The 25837-nt window shown below is 38.9% G+C and overlaps 1 protein-coding gene across 1 annotated transcript; it reads right to left on the bottom strand.

The window, feature by feature from the left end:
• Positions 1-994: 994 nt before the first annotated feature.
• LOC113058737 (prolactin-releasing peptide receptor-like) lies at positions 995-5406 on the bottom strand. The gene is made up of 2 exons (XM_026226914.1): positions 5189-5406; positions 995-4171 (listed from the first exon to the last, which is right to left on the bottom strand). The coding sequence occupies exons 1-2, from the start codon at positions 5285-5287 to the stop codon at positions 3032-3034; spliced, it is 1239 nt and encodes a 412-aa protein (XP_026082699.1). The 5' UTR covers positions 5288-5406; the 3' UTR covers positions 995-3031.
• Positions 5407-25837: the final 20431 nt, after the last annotated feature.

Here is a 25837-nt window from a genome sequence, read left to right as displayed (position 1 = left end):
TGTTTCCACCACAAAATAATATCCGCATCTTCAAGTCTGCAGCTTTCTTCGTTTCCTTTGCAAAGCTGCTCTAAGCTTAATGACAGCATTAGACCCACACTCTCACTTCACTGATTTTCCTAATACATTCGCTAGCAAAATACCTAGTCTGTTTTGCTGGATATAAAGGCTGGCCGATGATGCTGATGTACCTCATGCTACATTTAGCAGATACTGATATGTCATGTCTGAGTTCTGGCATGGAAATGAACAGTCAGAAATGACATGCCATTCATATTCAACAAAAGCCGACACTGAGACCAAATGCAGAAGAGTTGGAAATTCTCCTCTTTTAGAAGAAATCTCAACCATGTCGCAAACTGTTCTCAGATTTTCCAAAGACACCCAAGTGTGAAATGTTAGCTGTGACTACATGCTTACTCATAATTCTCAACATGGGGTAACAAACTGTTGGTGCCTCTCACTGTTTCAACAAGCTCCTGTGTCTATTTGTAATCGGTTATGAATCATGGCTATTAGAATTGTTTCTACTGTGCTCCCTATATGCAAAGGGACCCATTGCATTAAATTAGGTGGTCCAGACGTGTTGACTGCAGGGAATACACAAGTGTTTATTAAGTAACCCTTGGGGATCATCAGCTAGGTCCATTTTTCCCTCCCTGTATGGACTGGGCATTTTACTCTTGGTGGTCCTGTGCTGGGCTAGCAATCAGTGTAGGTGGCTATATTAGATAATTAGCATGCAGAGACATTCACAGGCGTATCTTGCATGGAATAATTGTGACAACTTCTGCTTCATCCTCAACCCACTGTGACTGTATGCATTCACACAATTGTTGGTCTCTGCGTTCACATGAGAAACTGAAAAATTATCTGTTGACAAAATGATTCATGTGACTTCCGTTAGTTGCTTGGGACTGTGTGTTGTGACACGTATGATCGTGTGAGATAAGCTTTCTAATAAACGACAAGAGTCTTTCAAACAGTGGTGAAAGTGTTGCATTTTACTCACATTTACAAGGTAACACAATTGCAAAAGGTCGCCCGTATTGACTGCAGATGCTATTTATGTGATTGTAGTCACACAGACCATAAAACCACATTGTTGTAGCATGGAATCAGAGAGACAGCCAGAAAACTACAGGACTGTATGCATTAATTGGTTTTCTTCTTGACATTGTTGCTGTCGTAATTCATGTCTAAAGCTGAGTGCACACTGTGAGATTTTGCCATTTCTTTTCTTTCTTTCTTTTAATTTCCAGGGTCATCCGTTTATTTTTATTGTTGGTCACAGGTGGCTTAGTATGAGGTTCCAATTTACTAACATTTGAGATGAATCTTAGCTTCCAGTGAAGTTCTATTAGAAAGTGTTAGAAATAATTGATTATAAATCAGTCATAATAATGAAGAACTAATAGGGAGCAGCCATTGATGACAGATTTGTATGATTCAGAGAAATATCTGTCAGTTGAAAAAGGTTTAACTTTATCATATGCAAAATAAATGTAACTACTTATTTGATGTTACTTTCTCATATGATAATACTACAAAAACTTATTTGCGCTAAAAAAAATTAGCAGTCCATGACCTCTTTGTCCAGCCGCAACTAGAGACATACTACAGAAAATCCTTTTGTTTTATTTTTTTTTTGTTTTCTAGCGAAACATTTCCACATTACTGCAAGAAGATTTAACTCCAATTTTACTCCAATTTCACATACAAATGAAGATACAGGTGTTGACAAGGATGAGGACTGAAGATATTTGATGTTGCATAGTCTGCGTTGGTTTTTTCCCCTCAAGTTCTCACTAGGGTCACATCGTACAATGTGACAAGCAACTACGATAAAGCATGCCAAAAAAATTGCAAACTGTGCATCCAGCTTAACATGATTAGTATGGCTTTGTCACACGAACACTCACGCTGAAATTCCACCATTGATTTCCATAAATCTTCTGGGTCAAATACTCTTGTTCATTCATCTGAGAAATGGTTGACTTGATGAGTAATGTAGTGTAGTGTGAATGCATGGTAGATCATCTAATTAAGTCTATCTCACACCTCAGAGCTGTCAAAATGAGATAAATTCTCACAGCTCTCCAAGAGAAACGACAAAACCACATAATAGCAAAACACCTGGCGCTTGCTCCTGTGAAATTATCATTACTTTAGCTCTTTCCACCTGTAAAAGGTCAGGCTCCATCTCTTGAACATTTTATAGGAGTATGCCTATTTTCAGAAATGTAGGAGTGTTCCAGTGCGAGCTATTTCATATGTGTCTTAAAGCAGAGCATGCAAGTCCATTATCAGAAGCGAAAGGCTGTCATTTGATTGAACTCCAATTGCTGGATTCCTCTTGAGAGTGTCTGGACCTGACAGTGAGAGGTTCTGGGGGGTTTTACGGCAGTGGTCTATATCAGATGAGCAGTGATCCTTAAAAGCTTGTGAGGCTGAGAAGGTTTATAAGTTGTTCTGCGTCTTTTGTTTTTCTGGTTTGGGTGACAGCTAAAGAAACAACATTAACCACTAATCCTGTACGTGAAGATACAGCAGGGTCACAGGTTATGGGGAAAAAGGGACCTCAGCCAAAACATCTGATATTTCCCTGACTACCTGCTAATAGTGGAGAGAAAGAGAAAGTAGGGTGTGAAAAAGAGCTGTCAACATCTAGTTGGGGTTTGCTGATATTCCTCTTGACGGTGGTGGGTTCAAGGACAGGGTATTCCCAAACAGATTTACCCCTTCCGTAAAAGCTGCACTGCAAATTTATGTTTCGTATCAGGTGTTTTCATTTAAGGTCAAAGAGATGTATGAGGGAATATTGAGCCTGGATCACTAATGTCCACAGAAACATCAAAACAGAGCGGAGAGCCTGAGTATTCTCTTTAGTCCTCATGAAAGAAAAGCCTACCAACAAACAAAAAGCATTCGTTCTCATATAAGAATAATGAATGTTGGCTGGAATACAACTCCAGTGGTGTAATGTCTGAGGGCTCCTTCTGATTATTCTGTGCTGATGTGGCACGGATCTTCAGAGGCAGCTGTCGGGGACGGGGCTCTCAGGTGATTGGCTCTCCTTCACTGCTACTTCAGAGATGAGCGTCAAGCAGGTGGCAGGGTTGCGGGAAGCACAGCGAGATAGTAGCTCCTGCCTACTACGTTGGCAAGGGCACAGGTAACCACGCAGGTGCATGCGGACCTTGCTGTGCAGCGAGGCATAGATGAAGGGGTTGTAGCAGGCTGAGCTCATGGCTATCAGGTGGCAACTGACCTGCAGCACGTTGACGTAGTGCTTGTCCAGGATCTGGAAGTCCGAGTCTAGATCCAGAAGGAGATTGAGGACTTGCAGCGGGAGCCAACAGAGGGCAAAGGCCAGGACCGAGGCCACCAGAAGAGAGAAAGTCTTGCGCCGCTGTTTGCTCCATCGCTGGTGGCTATGGGACGGCTCTCCTGGCATCGTGTGTTTGCGGAGGTGCACGCTGATGGCACAGTAGGAGATGCTTACAGACAGCAGGGGGATCATGTAGGATGCCAGCAAGAAGAAGCAGGAGTAGAGTAGGCGCTGTCGTTCAGCTCCCAGCCAGAACTCCTCACATACTACCAGCTCCATGCCACTGGGTCGCAGGTCCACGTAGCGTGTGTGGAGGGAAGGGGGAGCAGCGAGGGCCAACGAAACTGCCCAGACGCCCAAAGCCACTGCGCCACAGCCCCACACTGAGATACGCCTCCGTACTGGGTACGCCACCACCACATACCGGTCCATGGCGATAGCGGTCAGGGATAATACAGAGGTGAAGACCGTTGCTCCTTGTAACAGTGGAATAAGGTGGCACATCGGACGGCCGAATGCCCAACCACGTGCATCAAAAGCATACGATGCTGTCAGTGGCACACAGCTCAGACACATCAGCAAGTCCCCAGCTGCCAGGTTGCCAATAAAGAAATTAGTGGCATTGTGGAGCTTCTTATCCGTCAGAATGCAGGCAAGAAGGAAACTGTTCCCAACACCAGCCACAACAACAACCAAGGCGTAGAGTGGAATAAACAGAGGCTTGAAGCGGAAAAGCAGCTGGGTTCCTGAGAATTTATCCAGGAGGTCTGTCCGATTTGAAGCTCCGAGGGTTGTGTTAAAGCCCGCCAAAACTTGTTCCAGAAGAGGATCCATTTCAACCTGTGACAAAGATATTCATGAACAACAAAGACGAACATCACGCACACACAGGTAAACTCAGTCATTGGTTAGAGATAAACTGATTGATTGGCACATGGAAACACTGTTGCCATGCTTTTGATGGAACCCCTTTTAAAGAGTCTTTCTTCTTCTGCATTGATGAGTCCTCTAACCTTTAGAGGCAGAAAGGCTGCATTTCACGGACCCAATTAATTGCTAAAGCAGACTTTTTTTTCCGAAGGTGAGTCATAAAGTCTAATTATAGTGTTATTATTTAGTAACTCCTAAGATGTTTACCTTTATTTTAAGCTACGTTGTCTGAGGTAATTCACAATGGTCTACTGGTTATCAGGCTTTATGAATTGAGAAAAAATAGCATTTGATGACTATATAATTACTTCTTGATATTAAACCCCATTATACATAATTTCACAATGCGTGATTACATGAATACATGATTACAGTAGCAATCATAATCAGCAGATTTTGAGTTGAAAAAGCCAAAAAGTACTAATGATGATAATATTCATCAGATGATAATTTCAATTAATAACTAATAAATGCATTAGCTAACAAGTCTAGGTTTGCATAAAATATGATTTGCACTAGGAAACAGTGTGTTACAAATATGACATTTTGCCAGTGATACAGATTAAGTACAAATTAAAACACTGTTTCAGTGTGTCTTTTTAGAAATTATATCTGATGATGCCATCAGCTGCAAGGAAAGCGGTCAGACAGCATATGGTCAGAATGAGACAAAACAAATGCATTCGATTTTTTAGACTGATAACATTTTAATTTTAACTAGTTCAGATTAAAGCAACTGAATACAAACTTAATCACTTAAATCAAATTCATCCTTTTTTAACTGAATAATGCAACACTGGTCTACTATGTGTGGAAATCATGAATTAAAAAGTCAATTACAGCACAGTTTTAAAAAGGAATGTGCAAAGTGAATGGCACGCAAGTGCTTGTTTGTGAGAGAAAATGCAAAAGACACAGAAAGAGTACCTGCTGCACAAAAGCCTGATGTATTGCAAGGTATGATTTTTGATGTCCCCTTAGTGTTCTTCCACAGTTGAGATATTGTTCATCTCCAAATGTCCACATCCATAAATGATCCTCCGTGCCCAGTTTTCCATGCAGTGGTTTGTATCTGGTGTCATTTACCACAGGAGGAGAGTAGTTAGTGAGGTGCAGACCACCAACCCAATGGACTGTGGTGGAGGGGATGCTGAGAGAGAGAGAGAGAGAGAGATAGCGAGAGAGCGAGAGAGAGAGAGAGAGAGAGAGAGAGAGAGAGAGAGAGAGAGAGAGAGGAGTGACTCCATCTTGTCACAAATGCAGTAAAACTAAGACTGAAAAGAGACACACAACCCCTTTTTTACTCTAGAATAAAATTTAGACAGATGTGTATATTTCAGAGACATTTTATTTATAAAATGTTTACAAACTCAGTCTTTAATCTCTCTTTGAGATCATTTATTCTTTTCCCAAGCTTGGTATCTGAGAGCAGCTGATAATTCTGGAAAAGTCTGTATGGTAATGCACGTGGTTGGAACACTAATGCGCACCACACAGAATGACATATAGATACAGAGGAAAAAGACACTGGTGGTTGTTGAATTCAGTGCTGCAGTTGGGAATTTCTTAATTTTGGGAATTTTGGACTTTTGGAAAAACTAAATGTTTTGTTGTTGTGTGGTTCAGGTGGAAAACACGACACCACTTAAGGGTAGCTAAATTTAGCATAAAAATTGTATATTACATGCTAATTACTTAGGCTAATTACTTTTTTTCAGTGTAACAGTTCACTCAAAAAAATGACTCTTTGGCTGAACATGATTCTTTCATGGACAGTGGTTCCACATGTTTGTACCATGTTATTTGGACATGAATAAATCAAGTTATAATGACACGTCTACTTTTAGTTGAGTTTACTCAAGTTTCCTTTAGTTCATCCTACATGAAATATCTGAGTAGAGATAATATTTTACATCATGTAGAACCACTGTCCATGCAAGTTTAGCCAAAGTGTTATAAAAACATTAGCAAGTAAGATATACATTTCTTTACACATGATGTAAGTTGTTTGCAGTTTAAGGATGTTACTATGTGTACATCATGCACTAGCACTCTCATTAAAGATGCTTTGTTTTTATTAAGTATTTTAGACTTTCTTTTAACCAGGTCCTCAACCCAACCACAAGCTCCACACTTCACCACAATGGTAACTCTCACAAAATACACCAATATGAAGTCTTTTAAAATGTCCACATAATAGAGCATTAGACATGAAAATGTCTAATAAAATAACACTTTATTTCAACATTTTCTCTCCCCATATCCAGTCCTGTGCAAAGCATGATGGGAAGTGTAAAACTTATTTTGAGGTACTTGATTGAAACATGTTCTTTTAAAATGAAAACTTTATGTTGAACCAACGAGTGACAGTTTTAAGTCAGTTTAACATGACACAATCATGTTGAACTGAAAAATAGCCAAAATGGCATTAATTCAACATGAATTGTTCAGGTAAAGTGAACAAAACTTTCAGAATCAGAAATTTCAGATAAATATTGTTCATAAACATAGTGCCCCCCCCCCCCTAAATAAATAAATACAAATTAAAAATAAATTCAGATTTAAATACAAAAGCATCATTGTCTGTAAATAAAACATCCAAAATGCCCCTTTGTAAGATTTTTTTTTTTAATCTCCACCCACAGCCGTATGTCATCACTTTTTCAATACCTATATATTTAAGCTGTTCAATATTGTGAATACAATCAATACAGTGTCCGGCAATCAGAGATCTCTCACTTTGACATCACAATTTATGCGGAATATGTTATACAAAATTTTAAATAATACACTTGTTTTGTGAAAAAACATGTCGAGTTTGTACGTTTTAGTACCGAACAACATCATGTACAATTCCAACCTGGACAACAACCGTGATTATGTTCTCTAAATTTCACTACAATGAAAAGTGATGTTTCAATCAAGGCATGGAAGTTAAGTTTCCTTAATCAACAATCATTGTTTGATGCACGCACAGACATTCGCAGTCATTCACGGTTAATGCATGATCTCCCACAAAGGACAGCTGACTTGGGTGTGTTTTTCAGTTTGGAAATTCAAACTGACACTAAGTGGATGTGTCTGGGGCTGACGTGAGGGTAAAAACAATCACTTACCATCTTGTTGATGCCTTGAGAAGGATGAACTAAAAATGGCAAAAAAGAGAGCAAACAGAGTGAATTTGAAAGGTTAATTGCAGTTGTGCCTGTCTAAGTAAATGTCTTGGCATAGCTGGTGTTCTGAATTTGGCCGTGGGCAAAGCCTTTAGTGTAAGGCAATCAACACTAATAATTTTACCCCTCGTGTCATGAGGATTTTGACCTCCTCAGTCACCCGACCCTTGTTCGACCCCAGCGATCGCTCTCACACCGTGAACAGTGGTGTCATGTGTGAGCTGATGCTTTTGCTTGACAAGGGGACGAATAATAGGATAAAAGAGAGGAAAGGGAGAAGTTAGAGATTCACTGGATGCAGTATTGGCTGGGGTTAAAACTCATTTAATGGCACTGACTCAGAATCTGATTTCCGGACTCAAACGTTGACCTTTTTTTGAAAGTGCAAATCCCTATCTAGTTCAGTCCCACAGGGCTTTATATAAGGCTTTTATTAATATTATCATTATTCGTTTTTAATGAAACAGGATATTAAGCAAGAGAAAAAAATGAATTTTATTCATTGGAAATTTATTAGTTAAAAAAAAAAAAAGTAATAATGCATCAAGTACATTTTCCAGCTGCTAATACAATGGCCTTTAATATGGAAGTTTATTTCTACTGTAAAAATAATGGATTATTTAATGCAATGAAATAACTACAAGTTCATGTCTCACAATTTAAAGCTTTAAACTCATAAATAAGTCTATATCTTGCTTTCTTTTATAAAGGGTAAATAAATGTCAAAAAGAATGTGTCAAACAGAATATGTGTGTTTCAGTGTATGTGTCAATATGTCGTTGAAGGTGAAGTGTGTAACTTGTGCACCTCTAGCAAAGCCAAACAGAAAATAAAATTATGTAAATCTCCCCTCTAAGCTAAAACAGAGCACTATAGGGAACTAGAAACACATTTCCATACGGAAAAAAACAATGTTGCATGGATATGTGCACAAATGTCACCTGCACACAATTTTGAAAAGATAGTTTTGTCTCCTCGGAAGCTTTTCACATTATTTCTTCAGTCCTTTTGAGGTTTTGTCACGCAGCCCAGCATCGGCTGCATAAAATTTTATCTTTCTGTGTTTGGCCGCCCCATCAGTGCTAGTGAAGAGAACATACTTCTCTTCCACTCTCACCTGAAGCGTCCTCTGACCCCCTCAGGCTTTTAGCGTTCAGCATGTCTCATAGTGTATTCATACCCACTCACACAAGAGGTAAATAACATGGAGAGAACTTTGAAGGTGCTGCTCAGTCAGATGCGCCACTTTCTTCTGAAAGACACATAGAAAACAGACAAACAAGAACTTTAATTACTATAAGTCTTAGAAGGAATGGGAAAATCATGTTTTTTTTTTATTTTTGTTTTTTTTTACTCTGTGCAGCTGGTTGAAGATGTTTTCAGTCTCCCTCCAAAGAAACAACCTAAAGGTCAGTAAACAAGACAGATTCTACCATGACCATGTTTATTACATCACAGATCCAATAGGAGTAATGCTATGCATTCGATGTGTCACTTTAAACAGACTGACGGACTTCCCTGTGTCCCAATTGACCATCTCATCTAAAGCCTCCTCCTGCTTGTTGTCCAGAAGGAGATCCATGAGAGATGTCATTTTATATCAGAATATTCATCTATAATTAATCCCGCCCCCACCTCTCAGAACCTTAGTATAAATTAAAGAAAATGCTGTCATAACTTACTCACTCTCATGTCATTCAAATCCTGCATTTATTTTTGTAGCACACACACACATATATATATATATATATATATATATATATATATATATATATATAGAGAGAGAGAGAGAGAGAGAGAGAGAGAGAGAGAGATGTAAGAAGCATAGTTCAAAGGAAGTTGGGCCAGACTGTGAACAAGAATTGTATGGATTTTTAAGCTTTCATTTAGTCCTATTTTGTAAAGAGTATGTTGGAAATTCAGTTTTATCATGGGGTTTCCTTCTAATATTTTAACAGTCCCCAAAACTGCACTTAAGTAATAAAAAAATATATATTTTTCATGCACTATATAAATATGTTTTTTTTTTTTTTTTTTTTTTGATGTAGCTACACATTTCGTCTCTTATGGCATTTTTGATCTCCTATGAACATTTTGGTCTGGAGGAAGAGAGGTTGTGGAAGTTGGAGTGCACTGTAAAACCGCGTTATTGATGCGTCTTAACTATGGCGTCATAATGCTTCTATTTTTACCGCGATATTACCACTGATGCTCTAAAACACAATCAACACAAATAGACAATAAAAGTCTCCTCGTGTGTTCTTAATTTGGCTCGAAAGCGCATTCTTGTGGCCTATATAACGAAAGCAATTATTGAACCCATAGAGAGAGAGAGAGAGAGAGAGAGAGACATCGCATCACAGCGCATTTCATTTGTCAAGTGTGTGCTTGTGTGAACGCGTCATGAATAATACATGATTATCCTGACCTCTTGTGGTGAAGTTACTCAACTGCTGACAAACTTTTAATCATGTTTATATTTTTAAATGAATTAATGAACACATAAAAACAATTACAAATTACGTTCACACACCTAATAAATAGTTAATCTAGATGCCCATTTTATATAAATCCATTGCAGTTCACATTTAAATTAGTTCACTAAATAAGTTATACCAAAATATGAGTGGGCCTAGCAATTCATGGGGAATTTCTGTTGCTTATGAATTCACCCCTTATTTGGAGTCATAATATTCATTCCGTTGTGTGACAACAGAAACATTAAAATATAGTAATAAAAACAGTTTTATTGAGAATTTGGCTGAAATAAAATGCTCACAAGTCCGGGGTAATTATACAGCATGCTGTTAACAGTCCCACCATGTCTACGGCGTGTGTTTCTCTGCACAGACCCGGTGTGCTGAGCTGCTCTCTGACAACATCTCCAGGACACTTCGCTCCATGTGACTAGCAAGACAATTCTCAAATAACTATTATGATGACATTTGTTCCACCCGCTTAAACGATAGAAGCACTTGAGCTGTCCAATCTGTTAAGACTATGTCTGTTCCCCGTATAGTGAGGTCAAAATATAAACATAAATATGTAGGATCTAGAAAAAAATCTTATCGTGATTAAACCAGAAACATGTACAGTAAATGAACAAAAACTATTTTTTGAATTGGGCTCATAAATATTAGATCACTCACACACAAATTAGTTATTGTAAATTAAATGATCACAGATAATAGTTTTGATGTACTCTGCTTGACTGAAACCTGGCTAAAACCAAATGATTATTTTGGTCTAAATGAGTCTACTCCACCAAGCTACTGTTATAAGCATGAGCCCCGTCAGACTGGTCGTGGCGGGGGTGTTGCAGCAATATATAGTGATATTCTCAATGTTACCCAGAAAACGGGATACAGGTTTAACTCTTTTGAAATACTTCTGCTAAATGTTACACTGTCAGACATGCAAAAGAAATCTAATGTATCTCTTGCTCTGGCTACTGTGTATAGACCACCAGGACCGTATACAGAATTCCTACAATAATTTGCAGATTTCCTCTCAGACCTTCTGGTTACAGTTGATAAGGCGCTAATCATGGGAGACTTTAATATTCACGTTGATAATACAAATGATGCATTAGGACTTGCGTTTACTGACCTTATAATAGGAAGTAGAGCTTTCTCACATTTGGCTCCCAAACTCTGGAATAGCCTAGCTGATAATATTTATGGTTCAGACACACTCTCTCTGTTTAAATCTAGATTAAAAACACATCTCTTTCACCAAGCATTCGAATAATGTATCTTAAATTGTGAGTGTAGTTCCATCTGATCAAATGCGCATTTTTATTCTTCAGCTTGGGTTAAACTAATTAATTTTACTTTGTTGGAAGAGCAGCTATGCTAATTATATCTCTATTTGTTTCTATGTTTTGCCACGGGATTAACATCCCATGATAACTAGGATTTACACAAGCTCCAGTCTGGATCCAGAACACCTGAGAAGAGATGATGCTAACCCCTCAGAGGACCTCAGATGATGCTAACCCTGAATCAACAAACAGAACTAACAAATATTGCTACAGGTGTGATTGCATCATATAATAATTATTAATAATATTAATAATGTTCATCGTCTGGCTGACTACGTCTTGTATTAATTTTCAAAAAATCCTGTCATACGTGCACAAACTGACAGTCACCACTTATAAGCTACTACTAAATATTGTAGAAACGTAATTTTCTGTAAAGTTGCTTTGTAACGATTTGTATTGTAAAAAGCGCTATACAAATAAACTTGAATTGAATTGAATAAACTCTATTGAAGTCAAACAAAATGTCACCGGGCCCACTCATCGTTTTAATACTAGATTTAATTATATCACATGGAATCGATCTTACTGATATAGATACCGTACCTCAAAGTGATGATGTTACTGACCATTTCCTTGTATCGTGCATGCTGCGTATCACTGATATTAACTGTATGGCTCAGCGTTACCGTCTGTGCAGAACTATTGTTCCAGGCACCAAAGACAGATTCACAAATAACCTGCCTGATCTGTCTCAACTGCTATTTGTACCCAAAAATACACATGAACTAGATGAAATGACTGGCAACATGGGCACTACTTTCTCTAATACATTAGAAGCTGTTACCCCCATCAAATTGAAAAAGGTTAGAGAAAAACGTACTGTGCCATGGTATAACAGTAATACTCACTCTCTCAAGAAATAAACTCGTAGTCTTGAATGCAAATGGAGAAAAACTAACTTGGAAGTTTTTAGAATTGCATGGAAAAACAGTTTGTCCAGCTATAGACAGGATCTAATAAAGGTTATTAAGCCAGGTTATTAAGCCTCTTATTAAGAAACCAAAACTAGATCTGTCACAGTGTCTGGGTTGTGTTCCCTGAGGTTCCACTAGATGTCCTCCTTTCTCACGGTGTCTGTCACCAGATCACTTACTGTTCCCTTATTTGGTCACCTTCCTCCTTGTTGTGTAATTGATTGTTCCCCACCTGTCTCCTGTTCCCTCATTATTCTTAGTCTGTCTGTCTTAGTCTGTGTTACGGAGTCCTTGTTTATGTCTTATGATAATTCATGTCCGTCAAGTCTTGTCTTGTCTTGTCTTGCCTTGCCTTGCCTTGTGTTCGTGTCTTGTTTATGTGGATTGATGTGTTGGTTTTGACCCTGCCTGGACTGTTTACCCCTCTGGATTATCCCTTAATAAACGACTTACCTGCAATTGTTTCCCTCTCTGTGTTTTCCATAACACCGATCGTGACAGAAGGACTCCGTCACCGTAGGAATCAGCGGTATGTCGTTTTTCTGTTCCCCATTCAAGATGGCGGAGAGGCGAGCCAAGTATCTGAGGTTAACCGCCCTCCGCCAAGAGGGCAATGAAGTGGGTGCCCTGGCTCAGGTGTTCTGGTCCCTGGCCGAGGGCATGGGCTACAACGATACAGCCCTTAAATACTATTTTAATGGCGTGCTGGATGATCCAGTGTCTCTGGAGGAGATGGCCCAGTTAGACACTGGAATTCTGGGAATTCGTGCGCTACCTGCAGTATCGGTGTTGGTGGGATGCCCCAGCCACTCCTGTCTCTTTCGGCGGTGTGGTCGTCAGCCAAGCACCACTGCCCAGGATGGCTACCAGCCAAGCACCACAGCACAAAATGGCCGCTAACCCAGCGCCATGGTCGGCTCCACCTTGGGGGGCTCTCGTCCTGACCACATGGCTGTGGTGGTCTTCTGCTTCGACCTGGGGGGCTCTCGCTCTGACCACATGGTTGTGGTGGTTTTCTGCTCCGCCCTGGTGGGCGCCACATGATGTCCTTCATGGACTTCTGTTTTGTGTTTTTGGTTTCTGTTATGTTTCTGTCTGTTCCCCTCAGTTAGTCTGGCCCTCCGTCCCTCCCCCTGAACTTCCTCCGGTCCTCCTCCCTCCTGGTCTCCCTGTTTTGTGTTTACACTTCTGGTGCCTTGTTCCCCATGTTTTTTTTTTTTCGGCCCTCCGTCCCTCCCCCTGAGCCTCCACCTGTCAGCCTCCCTCCTGGTCTCTGTGTTGTGTCTTGTCGTGGAGCGTCTGGGAGCCGCTCCGTAGCTCCGGTATTGTCACAGTGTCTGGGTTGTGTTCCCTGGGGTTCCACTAGATGTCTTCCTTTCTCACGGTGTCTGTCACCAGATCACTTCCTGTTCCCTTATTTGGTCACCTTCCTCCTTGTTGTGTAATTAATTGTTCCCCACCTGTCTCCTGTTCCCTCATTATCCCTCTGTGTATTTATACCCTGTCTGTCTTAGTCTGTGTTACGGAGTCCTTGTTTATGTCTTATGATAATTCATGTCCGTCAATTCTTGTCTTGCCTTGCCTTGCCTTGTGTTCGTGTCTTGTTTATGTGGATTGATGTGTTGGTTTTGACCCTGCCTGGACTGTTTACCCCTCTGGATTATCCCTTAATAAACGACTTACCTGCAATTGGTTCCCTCTCTGTGTTTTCCATAACACCGATCGTGACAAGATCCTAGTGAACTGACAAATTATAGGCCTATTTCAAATCTTCCATTTATGTCTAAAATTGTGTCTGCTAAATTGAGGTCCTTTCTGCAAAAAAAAAAAAAAAAAAAAAAAAACGATCTGTATGCAGAATTTCAGTCAGGCTTCAGGCCCCACCATAGCACATAAACTGCACTTGTTAGAATTACAAATGACCTGCTTCTAGCATCAGATCAAAGCTGCATCTCATTGCTAGTTTTACTTAATCTTAGTGCTGCGTTCGACACCATGGATCATGACATACTCATAGATCGAACACAAAACTATACAGGTATTCAAGGGGAGGCTCTAAGATGGTTTAGGTCCTACCTGTCCGATCACTACAATTTTGTTTATTTATTTTAATTTATCACCAGTAAAATATGGAGTGTCACAAGGATCCGTCCTAGGTCCCCTTCTATTTTCAATATACATGTTGCCCTTTGGTAATATTATTAGAAAATACGGAATTAGCTTCCACTGTTATGCTGATGATACTCAGCTATATATCTCACAGAGACCAGATTAAACTTCTAAATTAACTAAGCTAACAGAGTGTGTTAAAAATGTAAAAGATTGGATGACCAATAATTTTCTCCTATTAAATTTGGATAAGACAGAGATATAGTGTTATGTTAGACAGCAACTTGTCTTTGGAAAATCATATTTCCTATGTTACAAAAACTGCATTCTTCCATCTTAGAAACACTGCCAAGCTACGAAACATGTTTTCTGTTTCTGATGCAGAAAAGCTAGTTCATGCATTCATGACCTCTAGACTGGACTATTGTAACACACTTCTAGGTGGTTGTCCTGTATCTTCAATAAACAAGCTACAGGTAGTCCAAAATGCAGTGTCTAGAGTCCTTACCAGGTCAAGAAAATATGATCATATTACACCAATTTTACAGTCTCTGCACTGGCTACCTATTAAGTTCCGTATCAGTTACAAATTATCATTACTTACCTATAAGGCCCTAAATGGTTTAGCTCCAGCGTACCTAACTAGCCTTCTACCACGTTACAATCCATCATGCTCCCTAAGGTCACAAAACGCTGGACTTTTGGTAGTTCCTAGGAGAGCAAAGTCCACTAAAGGAGGCAGAGCTTTCTCACATTTGGCTCCCAAACTCTGGAATAGGCTTCCTGATAATGTTCGGGGTTCAGACACACTCTCTCTGTTTAAATGTAGATTAAAAACGCTTCTCTTTCGCCAAGCATTCGAATAATGTATCTCTTAAATTGTGAGTGTAGTTGCATCTGATCAAATGCGCATTCTTATTCTTTAGCTTTGGTTAAACTAATTAATTTTACTTTGTTGGAACAGCAGCTATGCTAATTATATCTCTATTTGTTTCTATGTTTTGCCACAGGATTTACATCCCATGGTAACTAGGATTTACACAAGCTCCAGTCTGGATCCAGAGCACCTGAGAAGAGATGATGCTGTCCCCTCAGAGGACCCCAGATGATGCTAACCCTGTTGCTAACCCTCGTAAATACGCTAATTAACGCATGACGTCATCTAGTGACATTTAGCAACTTTCAGGCAGGGTTTAGGCACTTTCCACTGAAAGAAGTTGGCAACACCTGCAGTGGAACTGTGTGTCGAAACCATGGTCGAAACAAAGGAAGGCAGCATATTCAGTATATTACTGAAGCGGGAACAAACATCACAATCTGTTTCTATGATGACAAGCAGAGTTAGTGTCCCAGTCACACCACTGAGAATGGCCGAAGTCGAAGTTAAACATACAGTGTTTCACTCAATTGAGGCTAAAACAAAGGTTTTATGATTACTCACTCACTCTTGAGTGTCTGCTGCGATTGATTTCAATGTTAAGTCAATGTAGAGGTCCTGCGGCGCGAATGAGGCGTTTAGCGCGGTGCGGCACGGGCGTGGGCGCGTCCAGTTCGTGCAAATGAGGCAAATTGACTAATGCATCTGTCTTTTCTATCATTTCACTGATTTAATTATTGCGTGTTTTTTCATTGTGCTTGATAACAATTCATATTTGTGGGGAAAGATAAGCTATAAGAGTAAAAATATTGCATTAGACTGCTTCATGAGTTAATAAGAAAAAAGATTTTACAATTCCTGCGAATGCAATGATGAAGTTCATGTTCTCATGATTTATTTTTTATGAATTAAAATGTTTCAAAACACCCCCCCCCCCTCTGTTTTTTTCACAATGTTACTCAGGTGGTTCAAGCAACACAAACACAAAGTATAAAAAATGTCCATGATGTATGTATGTATATATATATATATATATATATATATATATATATATATATATATATATATATATGTATCTTCATTCAGCTTGAAAGTGCATTCTTGTGCCACAGAACATGGATTTCCCAAAATTTGGTGTAAATGAGAAAAGCAAGAGGGACAGTTAGAAGTCAAAAATGTAATTATATGTAATAATGCATTCATTTATCATGATTTGAGAGTAGCATTATTCCAAACCAATTAAAATAAAGTGGGAAATATATATGAATAAACTTGTAGCTTTTTACTTTATTTTTTTTTTTTCTACAGTGTTGTAGTAATGGCATCTTACAGTACTGTCACCTCACAGCAAGAAGATCCCTGGTTTGAGTCCTGGCTGAGATAGGAAGCCTTTCTGCGTGGAGTTTGCATGTTCCCCTCGTGCTGGAATGGGTGTCCCCCACAGTCTGAAAATATGCAGGTTAGGTGAAATGGATACACTGAATTTAACTAAATTCCATAGACAGAGTGTGTCCCAGCACTGGGGTTCATTGACTTTCTCCATAGTCCCAGAATCACAAGCATTCCTTTAACACACCCATTCAACACACCCATTCAACAACCAAATGTAACTAAAATTATCAGTTTAACCATAACTGTCCCATTTGACTTCTTTCAGTGGAAATTAGTGGTTTCAAGAACACTTGTATCATAATTAAACTCAATTTTGAATTTACTTACAAATTTACTGTTAACATCACTACAGCATTTCTTTTAGAAAACTGTAGTGGAACTCTTTTTTGGCGAGCTATAAAGCCATGCATTTTGTTTCTGGTGCATATCATCAAATATCTGTCTCTCCAGGCTGTGAAGTCTTCAACTGCTGGCTTGAGGCACTGACTGGTGAAAGATTGAGCAGCTTTTTGACACTGGTCCCTTTTTCGAAACTGATACATGAAACTCAACATGTGCTTGTCCCTGGTCACATTTAGGAATCTCTCTTTAATGTCTCTTACCCTTATGAATGACTCCTGCACCTCTTGAAAAGACTCCACAACTGCAAGCAACTCTCTCATGCAGCTGTCTCGGTAGCACACTTTTTTTTTTTTTTTTGGAGACTTTCCTGTCACAGTCTTCTATTAACTTATTGGTGAATCTTTGTGCAACATTCTTTTTGTACTTCAGCGTTTTCTTCATCTTACTACTCAAAGCAAAATGGGCAGTCTTCACTTTAAAGCCATTGAGTTGGTTTGCATCTCTGAGTCTTGTGTGTTTTTTTTTTAGCTGCTCTAACATCCTTGCAAATATCTCTTGTGTCTCTAGGGGGCGATCACTCGTGCTGGATTGGCTATTTTCACTGGCAAATTCACGTTCAAGCTCCTTGTCTTCAATCACACAGTTGTTGTTCTTGCAGGTCTGCAAGGGTGAACGTAACCTTACCTCCAAGGCTGCTTCAAGTGATGCCAATAAGGCATGCATTTTAACTGACATATCATGACAAATAGTAGCAGAATCAAGTTTTTGTGCAACATCAAAATGTCATTTGCTCTTGAATGGCATCCACTCTTTTGAGAAGGCTTAAGGCCCGTTCACACCAAGAACGATAACTATAAAGATAACTATAAAGTTTACGATATTAGCGTCCACACCAGCGAACGATATTGTCTGTGTATTCTAAGCGGACACGCGTCTACTGCTTTAAATTCTCGAGCTTATTACAGCAGGATTGATTCTGATTGGTTGCCAATGTTTTTATCGTTCATCAGAAAAAAAAAATGATGGCATTAGCTTTCATTTTTCATGGACTCCCACAGACTTAACATATGCTCCATAAATGCACCCATAAAGGTGACTGGCCATTTGTTGCCTTTTCATGGAACACAATCTTTTTTTTAACCTAAGAATGGCATCACTGTGGATTTGATCATTTTGTAAGGTCACAGAACTGCTAGTCCATGGGCTATACAGGTTATGGCTTACACCTCTTGTTTCACTTGTGGGATGTGCTTTTCTTTGAAATTCATTTGGGAGCTGTCCTGTGGTCAGTACATCAATTATTCAACTCATGATTTTTCCATCCATTCCTGCTCCCTCTGAAGCAACCTGAAAGGTAGTCTTCCTCTCAAGTTTCGTGTGCAGAGAATAGAATTGGCAGCGATCTGAAGGTTGCTTCTTGTTTCATTACAACCCTCATCTGGTTAATTTATAAGTTTGTAATGTCACTCAGTCTACTGACAAAGGTAACCAGTTCACTGTCGTGCAAAATACTTCTTTCTGTTTGAGGGTTCAAACCTTCGGTGCTGATCAGCAACAGAAATACACAGTCCATCTCCATTCTGAAGTTGTCAGGCAGGCTTAAGAGTAGCATGTATATGCCCCTATGATACGCCGTCTACCCCACTTTGGGAAGCTGGCGCCAAACAAGGCAGATAAGATCTCTGCGTTCTTGGAGTTCTGGAAACCTAGGATTATCAGAACTCTAATGCGACTGAACTTTGGTAGTTGCTTTTATACCTCATAAAGAACGCTGTATACCCAGTTGATGGGAAGTACATCCCCATCATAGATCTCAAGGGGAACTCCATAAAAGATTAGTTCAGCACCTACATATGGTAAATGGAACATGTCCTACAAGTCACTGCTTGGGCCATGGAAGTATCTTTCGTAGACCTGTCTCAAAGGAAATGAAAGTCAAAGTCCAATGAAAGGTGCTTACATTTGTACTGGTATCTTGCATATCTTTATTTCTTTCTTTCTTTTTCTTTTTTTGATGATAATAGATTCATTAATTGTCATTTTTAAGACAGGTAGGAATTTTGTAAATTAGATGTTCATATCCCCGACAGAGGATCAATTATTTGCAACCTTTTCTAAACTGAGGAACACAGTTTAATACAATTGTTGACATTTTGTCTTAGGGGTGAAAAATAATGGTAATCGTGCTGGGCTAATTACCTTCTGACAGTGTTGCGGAATTATTGGTCGAATGTCTAAAACTGTTATCAGTGTGTTCTGTATATCAAATCACATAGCTGGGGTTTTAATTTATAATTTGCCTATGTAATTATCAGTGCAATCAATGTTTTATGTATTTTTTTCAGCAGAATTCATACATTAGCAACTACTTAACATGCATCTTTCTTTCCTGAGGGTCATAAGTATGCTTATCATGAACCACACAGATGGAAAGCTAATTTCTCATTAAAATCAATGCTTTTGCATTTCTCAGCAAAGATTAGGCATTCGCTAGTGAATAATTCATTAAACATGATAGATCCAAAACCACAAATCAGTTCAAACCTAATCAGTTCAAATGTAAAGTACACATCTGTACTATCATACCTATTCAAAATGAATGCAATTACTAATTTAATAAAATCAATTAAATGCTAAACTTTGCCAGTGGTTTTATAGAAAACATGTACGCATCATTGGTGACACTGACATCATCGTGCTCTGATATGAGTTACAAATAATCTGCTTACCTAAAATTTCTGTGAGCTGTCTCTTGACTGCGTGCTGAGCTGTCATGAGATGGGACTGACATGGGCATGATCATAACACTTGGAATTTACCGAACCCTTTCATTAGGTATGTACGCAGATACATACATGAATGGCTTCCATGAAGGAGTGATGACTTTATTAATGACATCATACCCCTTTATTATCTTTCCAGTTACTGACTGATTAAAGTATGATTAGTTGAGAAGAGCTCGTATCTGTTTTACAGATTAAGCTGTTTACAAATGTGATTTCTAATGTCCTGCTGTAAATGTATTTTATGGTACCCCATGAAAATAACAATTTCAATGCAATATTTCAGTTGTTTTTGGAAGCAAACATTATATTTTCCGGGGAACTCAAACAAGATGTTTTGCAAACAGTTTTCTCTGGGGAATGCAAACTGATTAAAATAAAACTTTTTTTTTTATTTATTTATTTATTTATTTTTTTACAAATAACATACTCTAGACTTTTCATCACTATATACCCTTGAAAGCTCCATAGATATTGATCTCTGGAGGTAAATTCAGGACAAATGAGGTGGATATTATATTTATTCGAGTTCTATTGAAATGTTGAACACTATGGACTGGTTTCTCAAACAGGTCTTAGGTTAAGCAAGGCAAGTCAAGGGAAGTTTCTTTATATAGCACATTTCATTCACAATGGTAATTCAAAGTTCTTTAAATATAAGAAAGTAAAATAATCATAAAATAATAAAATTAAATAATCACAAAAATAAAACAAGGAATTCAATAAATTTCAAAATTATTAAAAAGTTTATTTAAAATTAATTTAAGACTCAGGTTGCATACAATACAGTGCGATCAGTTCGGACATCACACAGTGCTCATTCAATAAATGCACAGCTAAACAGATGATTTTTGAGTCTAGATTTAGAAGCACATTGTTTTAGCACATCTGATCTCTTCTGGAAACTGATTCCAAATGCGGGTAGTATAATAACTAAAAACCGACTCCCCTTGTTTTGTGTGAACCCTTGGTATTTCTAACTGACTCGATCCTAGTGATCTGAGTGCTCTGTTAGGTTTATATTCAGTGAGCATATCTGCAATATATTTTCTAGGTTATTGAGTGATTTATAAACAAGTAAAAGTACTTTAAAATCAATCCTAAATGTAACTGGAAGCCAGTGTAAGGACCTGAGGACTGATGTGATATTATCAGATTTTCTGGTTCTAGTCAGAATCCTGGCAGCATTCTAATGGTCTTCTTGGGAAGGCCGGTGAGTATAGTCCAAACTTCTGGTGATAAAAGGCATGAATTTTGATGATAAAATAAACACAAAACAGCGTGACAGCCCCTCGCGGATGACTGCTGCGCACAAACAAAACCCAAGCACAAAATAAAACCCAGGCCTGGTCCTTCTTGGTCTCATCCTTCACTGTCGTACTCCTCCCTTTATCCTTACGGAGCTCCTCGGAGCTTGTCCATAAAAATAATTCAGAAGTACATCAACATTTCTTGTTTTATACCAATACTTAGAACCAAAAATAAAACCTTCAAGACATATTATAGTGGTAACATTATTATTATTATTTTTTTTTTGTGGCTAAATCACGTTTTAGATAGGATGTCAAAAACTGCTTAAAAACAACTGCATTTAATATCTACAGATAAGCACAACGGTAATATGTATTACATCACAGAAACAACATTCAACTTATACTCTGAAACGTAAATAACACACACAACAACAAATAAAGCAGCACACTTACAGGCTGTGATACAGATACAGCAGATTTTCCTGACAAATGGGGGAACCTTTTGGCGAAACCAGCACTGTACTCCCTCATGACTCCCCCCAAAACTTGACGCTATAGCAGTACTTCTCTGTGGTCGTCCTGTCTGATCCACTCAGCCTGGTGTTCAACCATGACCTCAGCCCTCCCCACAAACCAACCATTTCCATAGGCGGGATTTATTTTAATGATATTCTAATGGGCTGCTTTGTGACATCACAAACCCCGGAAAACAACACTATAGTTCAACCTAGCAATTTTTTCTTTAAAAGGGATTTTTTTTATTTTTTATTAAATATCTCCCTTTTGAGTCAACTTTGAGATTTATAACTTAGTAGATCATTTTATCCCCAAAACATACACACTACACACTGACTAAAATTCAAGATGTAAAAAAGCATAATAGGACCCCTTTAGGAATATCTGCTTTTTAGGTCTGACATCATGTTTCACCACTTCTGGGTCCTAACGCTCTACCAGACGCCCCTTCAGAAAACAACAAACTGTGTGCATATACACACTCATGATGTCACGTAATACTGAAAAATTATAACGCTAACCTTTTTCTCTATACTGAAATCCCAGATAGCCTGACAGTGATTCATCTAAAATATGACTGTCTAAGACACGGTGAGTACAGAGACTGTAGTGTGCACAGCAAAGTTTTAAATGCTTAGCATAAATATGTAATAAAATAAAAAGTGCTCATAAATGCTGCTGAGATAGTATTCTCAAGTGAAATGATTAGAGGCTTGGACCCGGAAACAGCAGTCCTTACATCATGACTTAATAAGAGGATTCTCTCAAGCCATCAAACTGACTTCATCAGAGCAAGAATGCCATTCCAGAGCCGGAAACGACGGCAGACTCTTTTTTTTCTCAGTGTATTGACTTGCATGGTTCAATTGTTCGCCACAAGACTAGTACTGTGCACTAATAAAAAAGCAAGTAGGGTTATTTTTGATTTCATAATGTACAATCATTTTCAATACCATTGGCAAAACTATCACATACTGTATATTGCCATATAGACATTTTAATATTTTTTATGTTAAATGATGAACAGATTCTATATAGGCTGTAATTTATATTTATCTTACAGACTTTTATTTTTTGATCAATTACCATTACAAAAATCTCAATCTTAAACATTTGCTCATTCTGTGTATTTGTGTCTTTAAAATAGGGTAACTTACAGCACGAGGAAACTTGATTTCAAACCGAATTGAATTTACAAAAAAAAAAAAAAAGACAAGTAGGACACAGTCAGTAATAAAATTATAAAACAAATGACCTCAATTCAGTCGAGGTATTCAAAATATGACAACACTGAATTTTTATAAGCAGTGATTTAAGAGCCATATACAATATGTTAGGCCTATTTATTTAGATAAATGAACATCAGATGGCTTTTACCTGTAATGACTGTACAATGTAGTGATGCAGTTAGGCAGACTACGATATGTATATGTACAAATCAGACAAACATCCTCTTCCAAAACATTTCTAGCACAAATTTACATGGTAAAGAAAATTAAAGTTCCATCTTTGTTGAAATACTTTCTGGTGTATTTCACTTACAAACAATAACATTTCTAGAAGTATTTTCTTCGGTCAGGTGATTATCTATTCTGAATGTTTGATAACTTTGGCAAAATTTAATCCAGGAGCAAAGAGAAATAAATTCTTCTTTAAAAGCACGTAGAGATCGCGACTGGACAGAGTCTGTGCACAAGCAGTTCATTTGTATAAGTTAGGCCTATTTGAGAGTTCGCATCCAGTTTTCTGCGTGTACACTGGTTTACATGACAGTGTTCTTCATGTTACAATAAAGCCCTCAACACATTTGCGTTAAAAGTATGCAGAAAACCTGCAATCCCATGCAGACATTCAGACTGTAAGTGACAGAAGACAAATGATTGTCAAACTCACTCGGAGACGAGAGAGAGAGAGAGACGCAGATTGTGTCTGTGTATATTCAGATACAGTGGAAAATGAGTAATAGAACCATGTCAGATATTTCAGTATCGATATATATATATATATATATATATATATATATATATATATATATATATATATATATATATATATATATATTTATGACAACACTACCATATGGTTTGTTTCTCCAAGCTCTGAGTACATAAATGACGCTGAGCTTCATCTCTGTCTGATCAGCACTTCACTCGCTGCAGCGACCCCGGTCCCGGTTCAGATATCAGTGCTTTTATTGGTCCCTATACGATCGGATATTTTTCATTGGCTACTGAAGTGCTGTCAATTTTTTTTAAATATCAATTCAAATTGTGGGCGTACTCCGCAACAAACTGATTTAAAAGTAATGAAGTAGATTATTCTGGCAAACCATACAGCGTCTCAGGAAGGGGAAGCAGTGTCCTGTCCTCCTGTTTACAGTGGAGGTGGGCAACTGTTGACCTCAACTGGGGAAATCGTTGGACGGTGGAAGGAATACTTTGAGGATCTCCTCAACCCCACCGACATGCCTTCCGTGGAGGAAGCAGAGGCTGAGGGCTCAGAGGTGGACTTGTCCATCACCCAAGCTGAAGTCACAAAGGTAGTTAAGAAGCTTCTTGGTGGCAAGGCACCAGGGGTGGATGAGATCCGCCCTGAGTACCTCAAGTCCCTGTATGTTGTGGGGCTGTCTTGGCTGACACGTCTCTGCAGCATCGTGTGGAGGTCGGGGACAGTGCCTCTGGAATGGCAGACCGGTGGAGGGTGTGTTCCAACTACAGAGGAATCACACTCCTCAGCCTTCCTGGGAAAGTCTATGCCAGGGTACTGGAGAGGAGAATTTGGCTGATAGTCGAACCTTGGATTCAGGAGGAACAATACGGTTTTCGTCCTGGTCGTGGAACACTGGACCAGCTTTATACCCTCTCCAGGGAGCTGGAGGGTTCATGGGAGTTTGCCCAACCAGTACACATGTGTTTTGTGGATCTGGAGAAGGCATTCGACCGTGTCCCTCGCGGCCTCCTGTGTGGGGTGCTCTGGGAGTATGCGATACGGTGCCCTCTGTTAAGGGCTGTCCGGAGCTTGGTTCGCATTGCCAGCTGTAAGTCAGACTTGTTCCCAGTGCATGATGGACTCCGGCAGGGCTGCCCTTTATCACCGGTTCTGTTCATTATTTTTATGGACAAGATTTCTAGGCACAGCCAGGGGCCGGAGGGTGTCCGTTTTGGGGACAAAGTGATTTAGTCTCTGCTTTTTGCAGATGATGTTGTCATGTTTGCTTCATCGGGCCAGGACCTTCAGCATGCACTGGGATGGTTTATAGCCGAGTGTGAAATGGCTGGGATGAGAATCAGCACCTCCAAGTCTGAGGCCATGGTTCTCAGCCGGAAAAGGGTGGCATGCCCCCTTCAGGTTGGTGGAGAGCTCCTGCCTCAAGTGGAGTAGTTCAAGTATCTTGGGGTCTTGTTCACGAGTGAGGGAAGTATGGAGACTGCTGTACCCGCGACCCGGCCCCGGATAAGCGGAAGATGGATGGATGGAAGTAGATTATTTTGCTTAATTTGTATTTTAAGTATAAGTAAAAGTACAGCTTTAAAAATATACTAAAAAAAAGTACAAGTACCGGAAAAAAGTACTTAATTACGGTAACAATAATTAACAAGAAGTTCCAGTCAACTAAAGATGTTACAAATCTGCCTGCAAGTGTACAGCCTCTATATCACCACATTTTGTTCAAATGGGTTTCAAGAAAAAAAGACTTAGCTCTTCCAAAAACAAACTCCAGCATATCCTGTATGTCAGACATGACACTGGTTCAAATGGCACTGGCTCCTATGATCAGACGTACCAAAAAAAAAGAGTTTTTGAGCAGCAAACTGTCATCCCTCACTGTTTAGATCTTCCATCAGGACAATGATCCAAAACAAACATCAAAATCAAGATAAAAATGTGTCACTGAGCACAGAATGAAGCCATGAATGTTCATGCCATAAACCTGAACCCTATAAAAAATGAGTGGGGTGACCTGAAGAGAAGCACCACCAACATGAAGCTGTGAATCTGTAGGATCTGCAGAGATTATGTCTGAAGGAATGTTCTCTGATCTCTTGTCAAGTGTTCTCCAAACTTCTCAGGCAAAAACTCAGAACTGCTATCCTGGGAAAAGGACGTTGAAATAATTGGGTGCCAATTACTGTGGTAAGTTTCCCCTACTTCATTACCTTAATAAAAGGTTGGATTTTTATTTTTAATGAATGAATGAAAGATCAAAAGAATCAACAATGCAGATTTATTTTCACAGCCACCTTTGCTCATATTTACTGAGTATGCCAATATTAGTGGGCAGCACTGTAGTTACAAACGGTTAATGTTTATTTTCCTTTTAGTTGAGATGAGTAAAACATAATATTTTATGAGGCATTTTCACATTTCAAGATTGGATAAAATAATTTGGA

Source organism: Carassius auratus, chromosome 40 (genome assembly GCF_003368295.1).
Source record: "Carassius auratus strain Wakin chromosome 40, ASM336829v1, whole genome shotgun sequence".
NCBI classification, from domain to species: Eukaryota; Metazoa; Chordata; class Actinopteri; order Cypriniformes; family Cyprinidae; genus Carassius; species Carassius auratus.
This window is presented reverse-complemented; position numbering and strand designations above follow the sequence as displayed.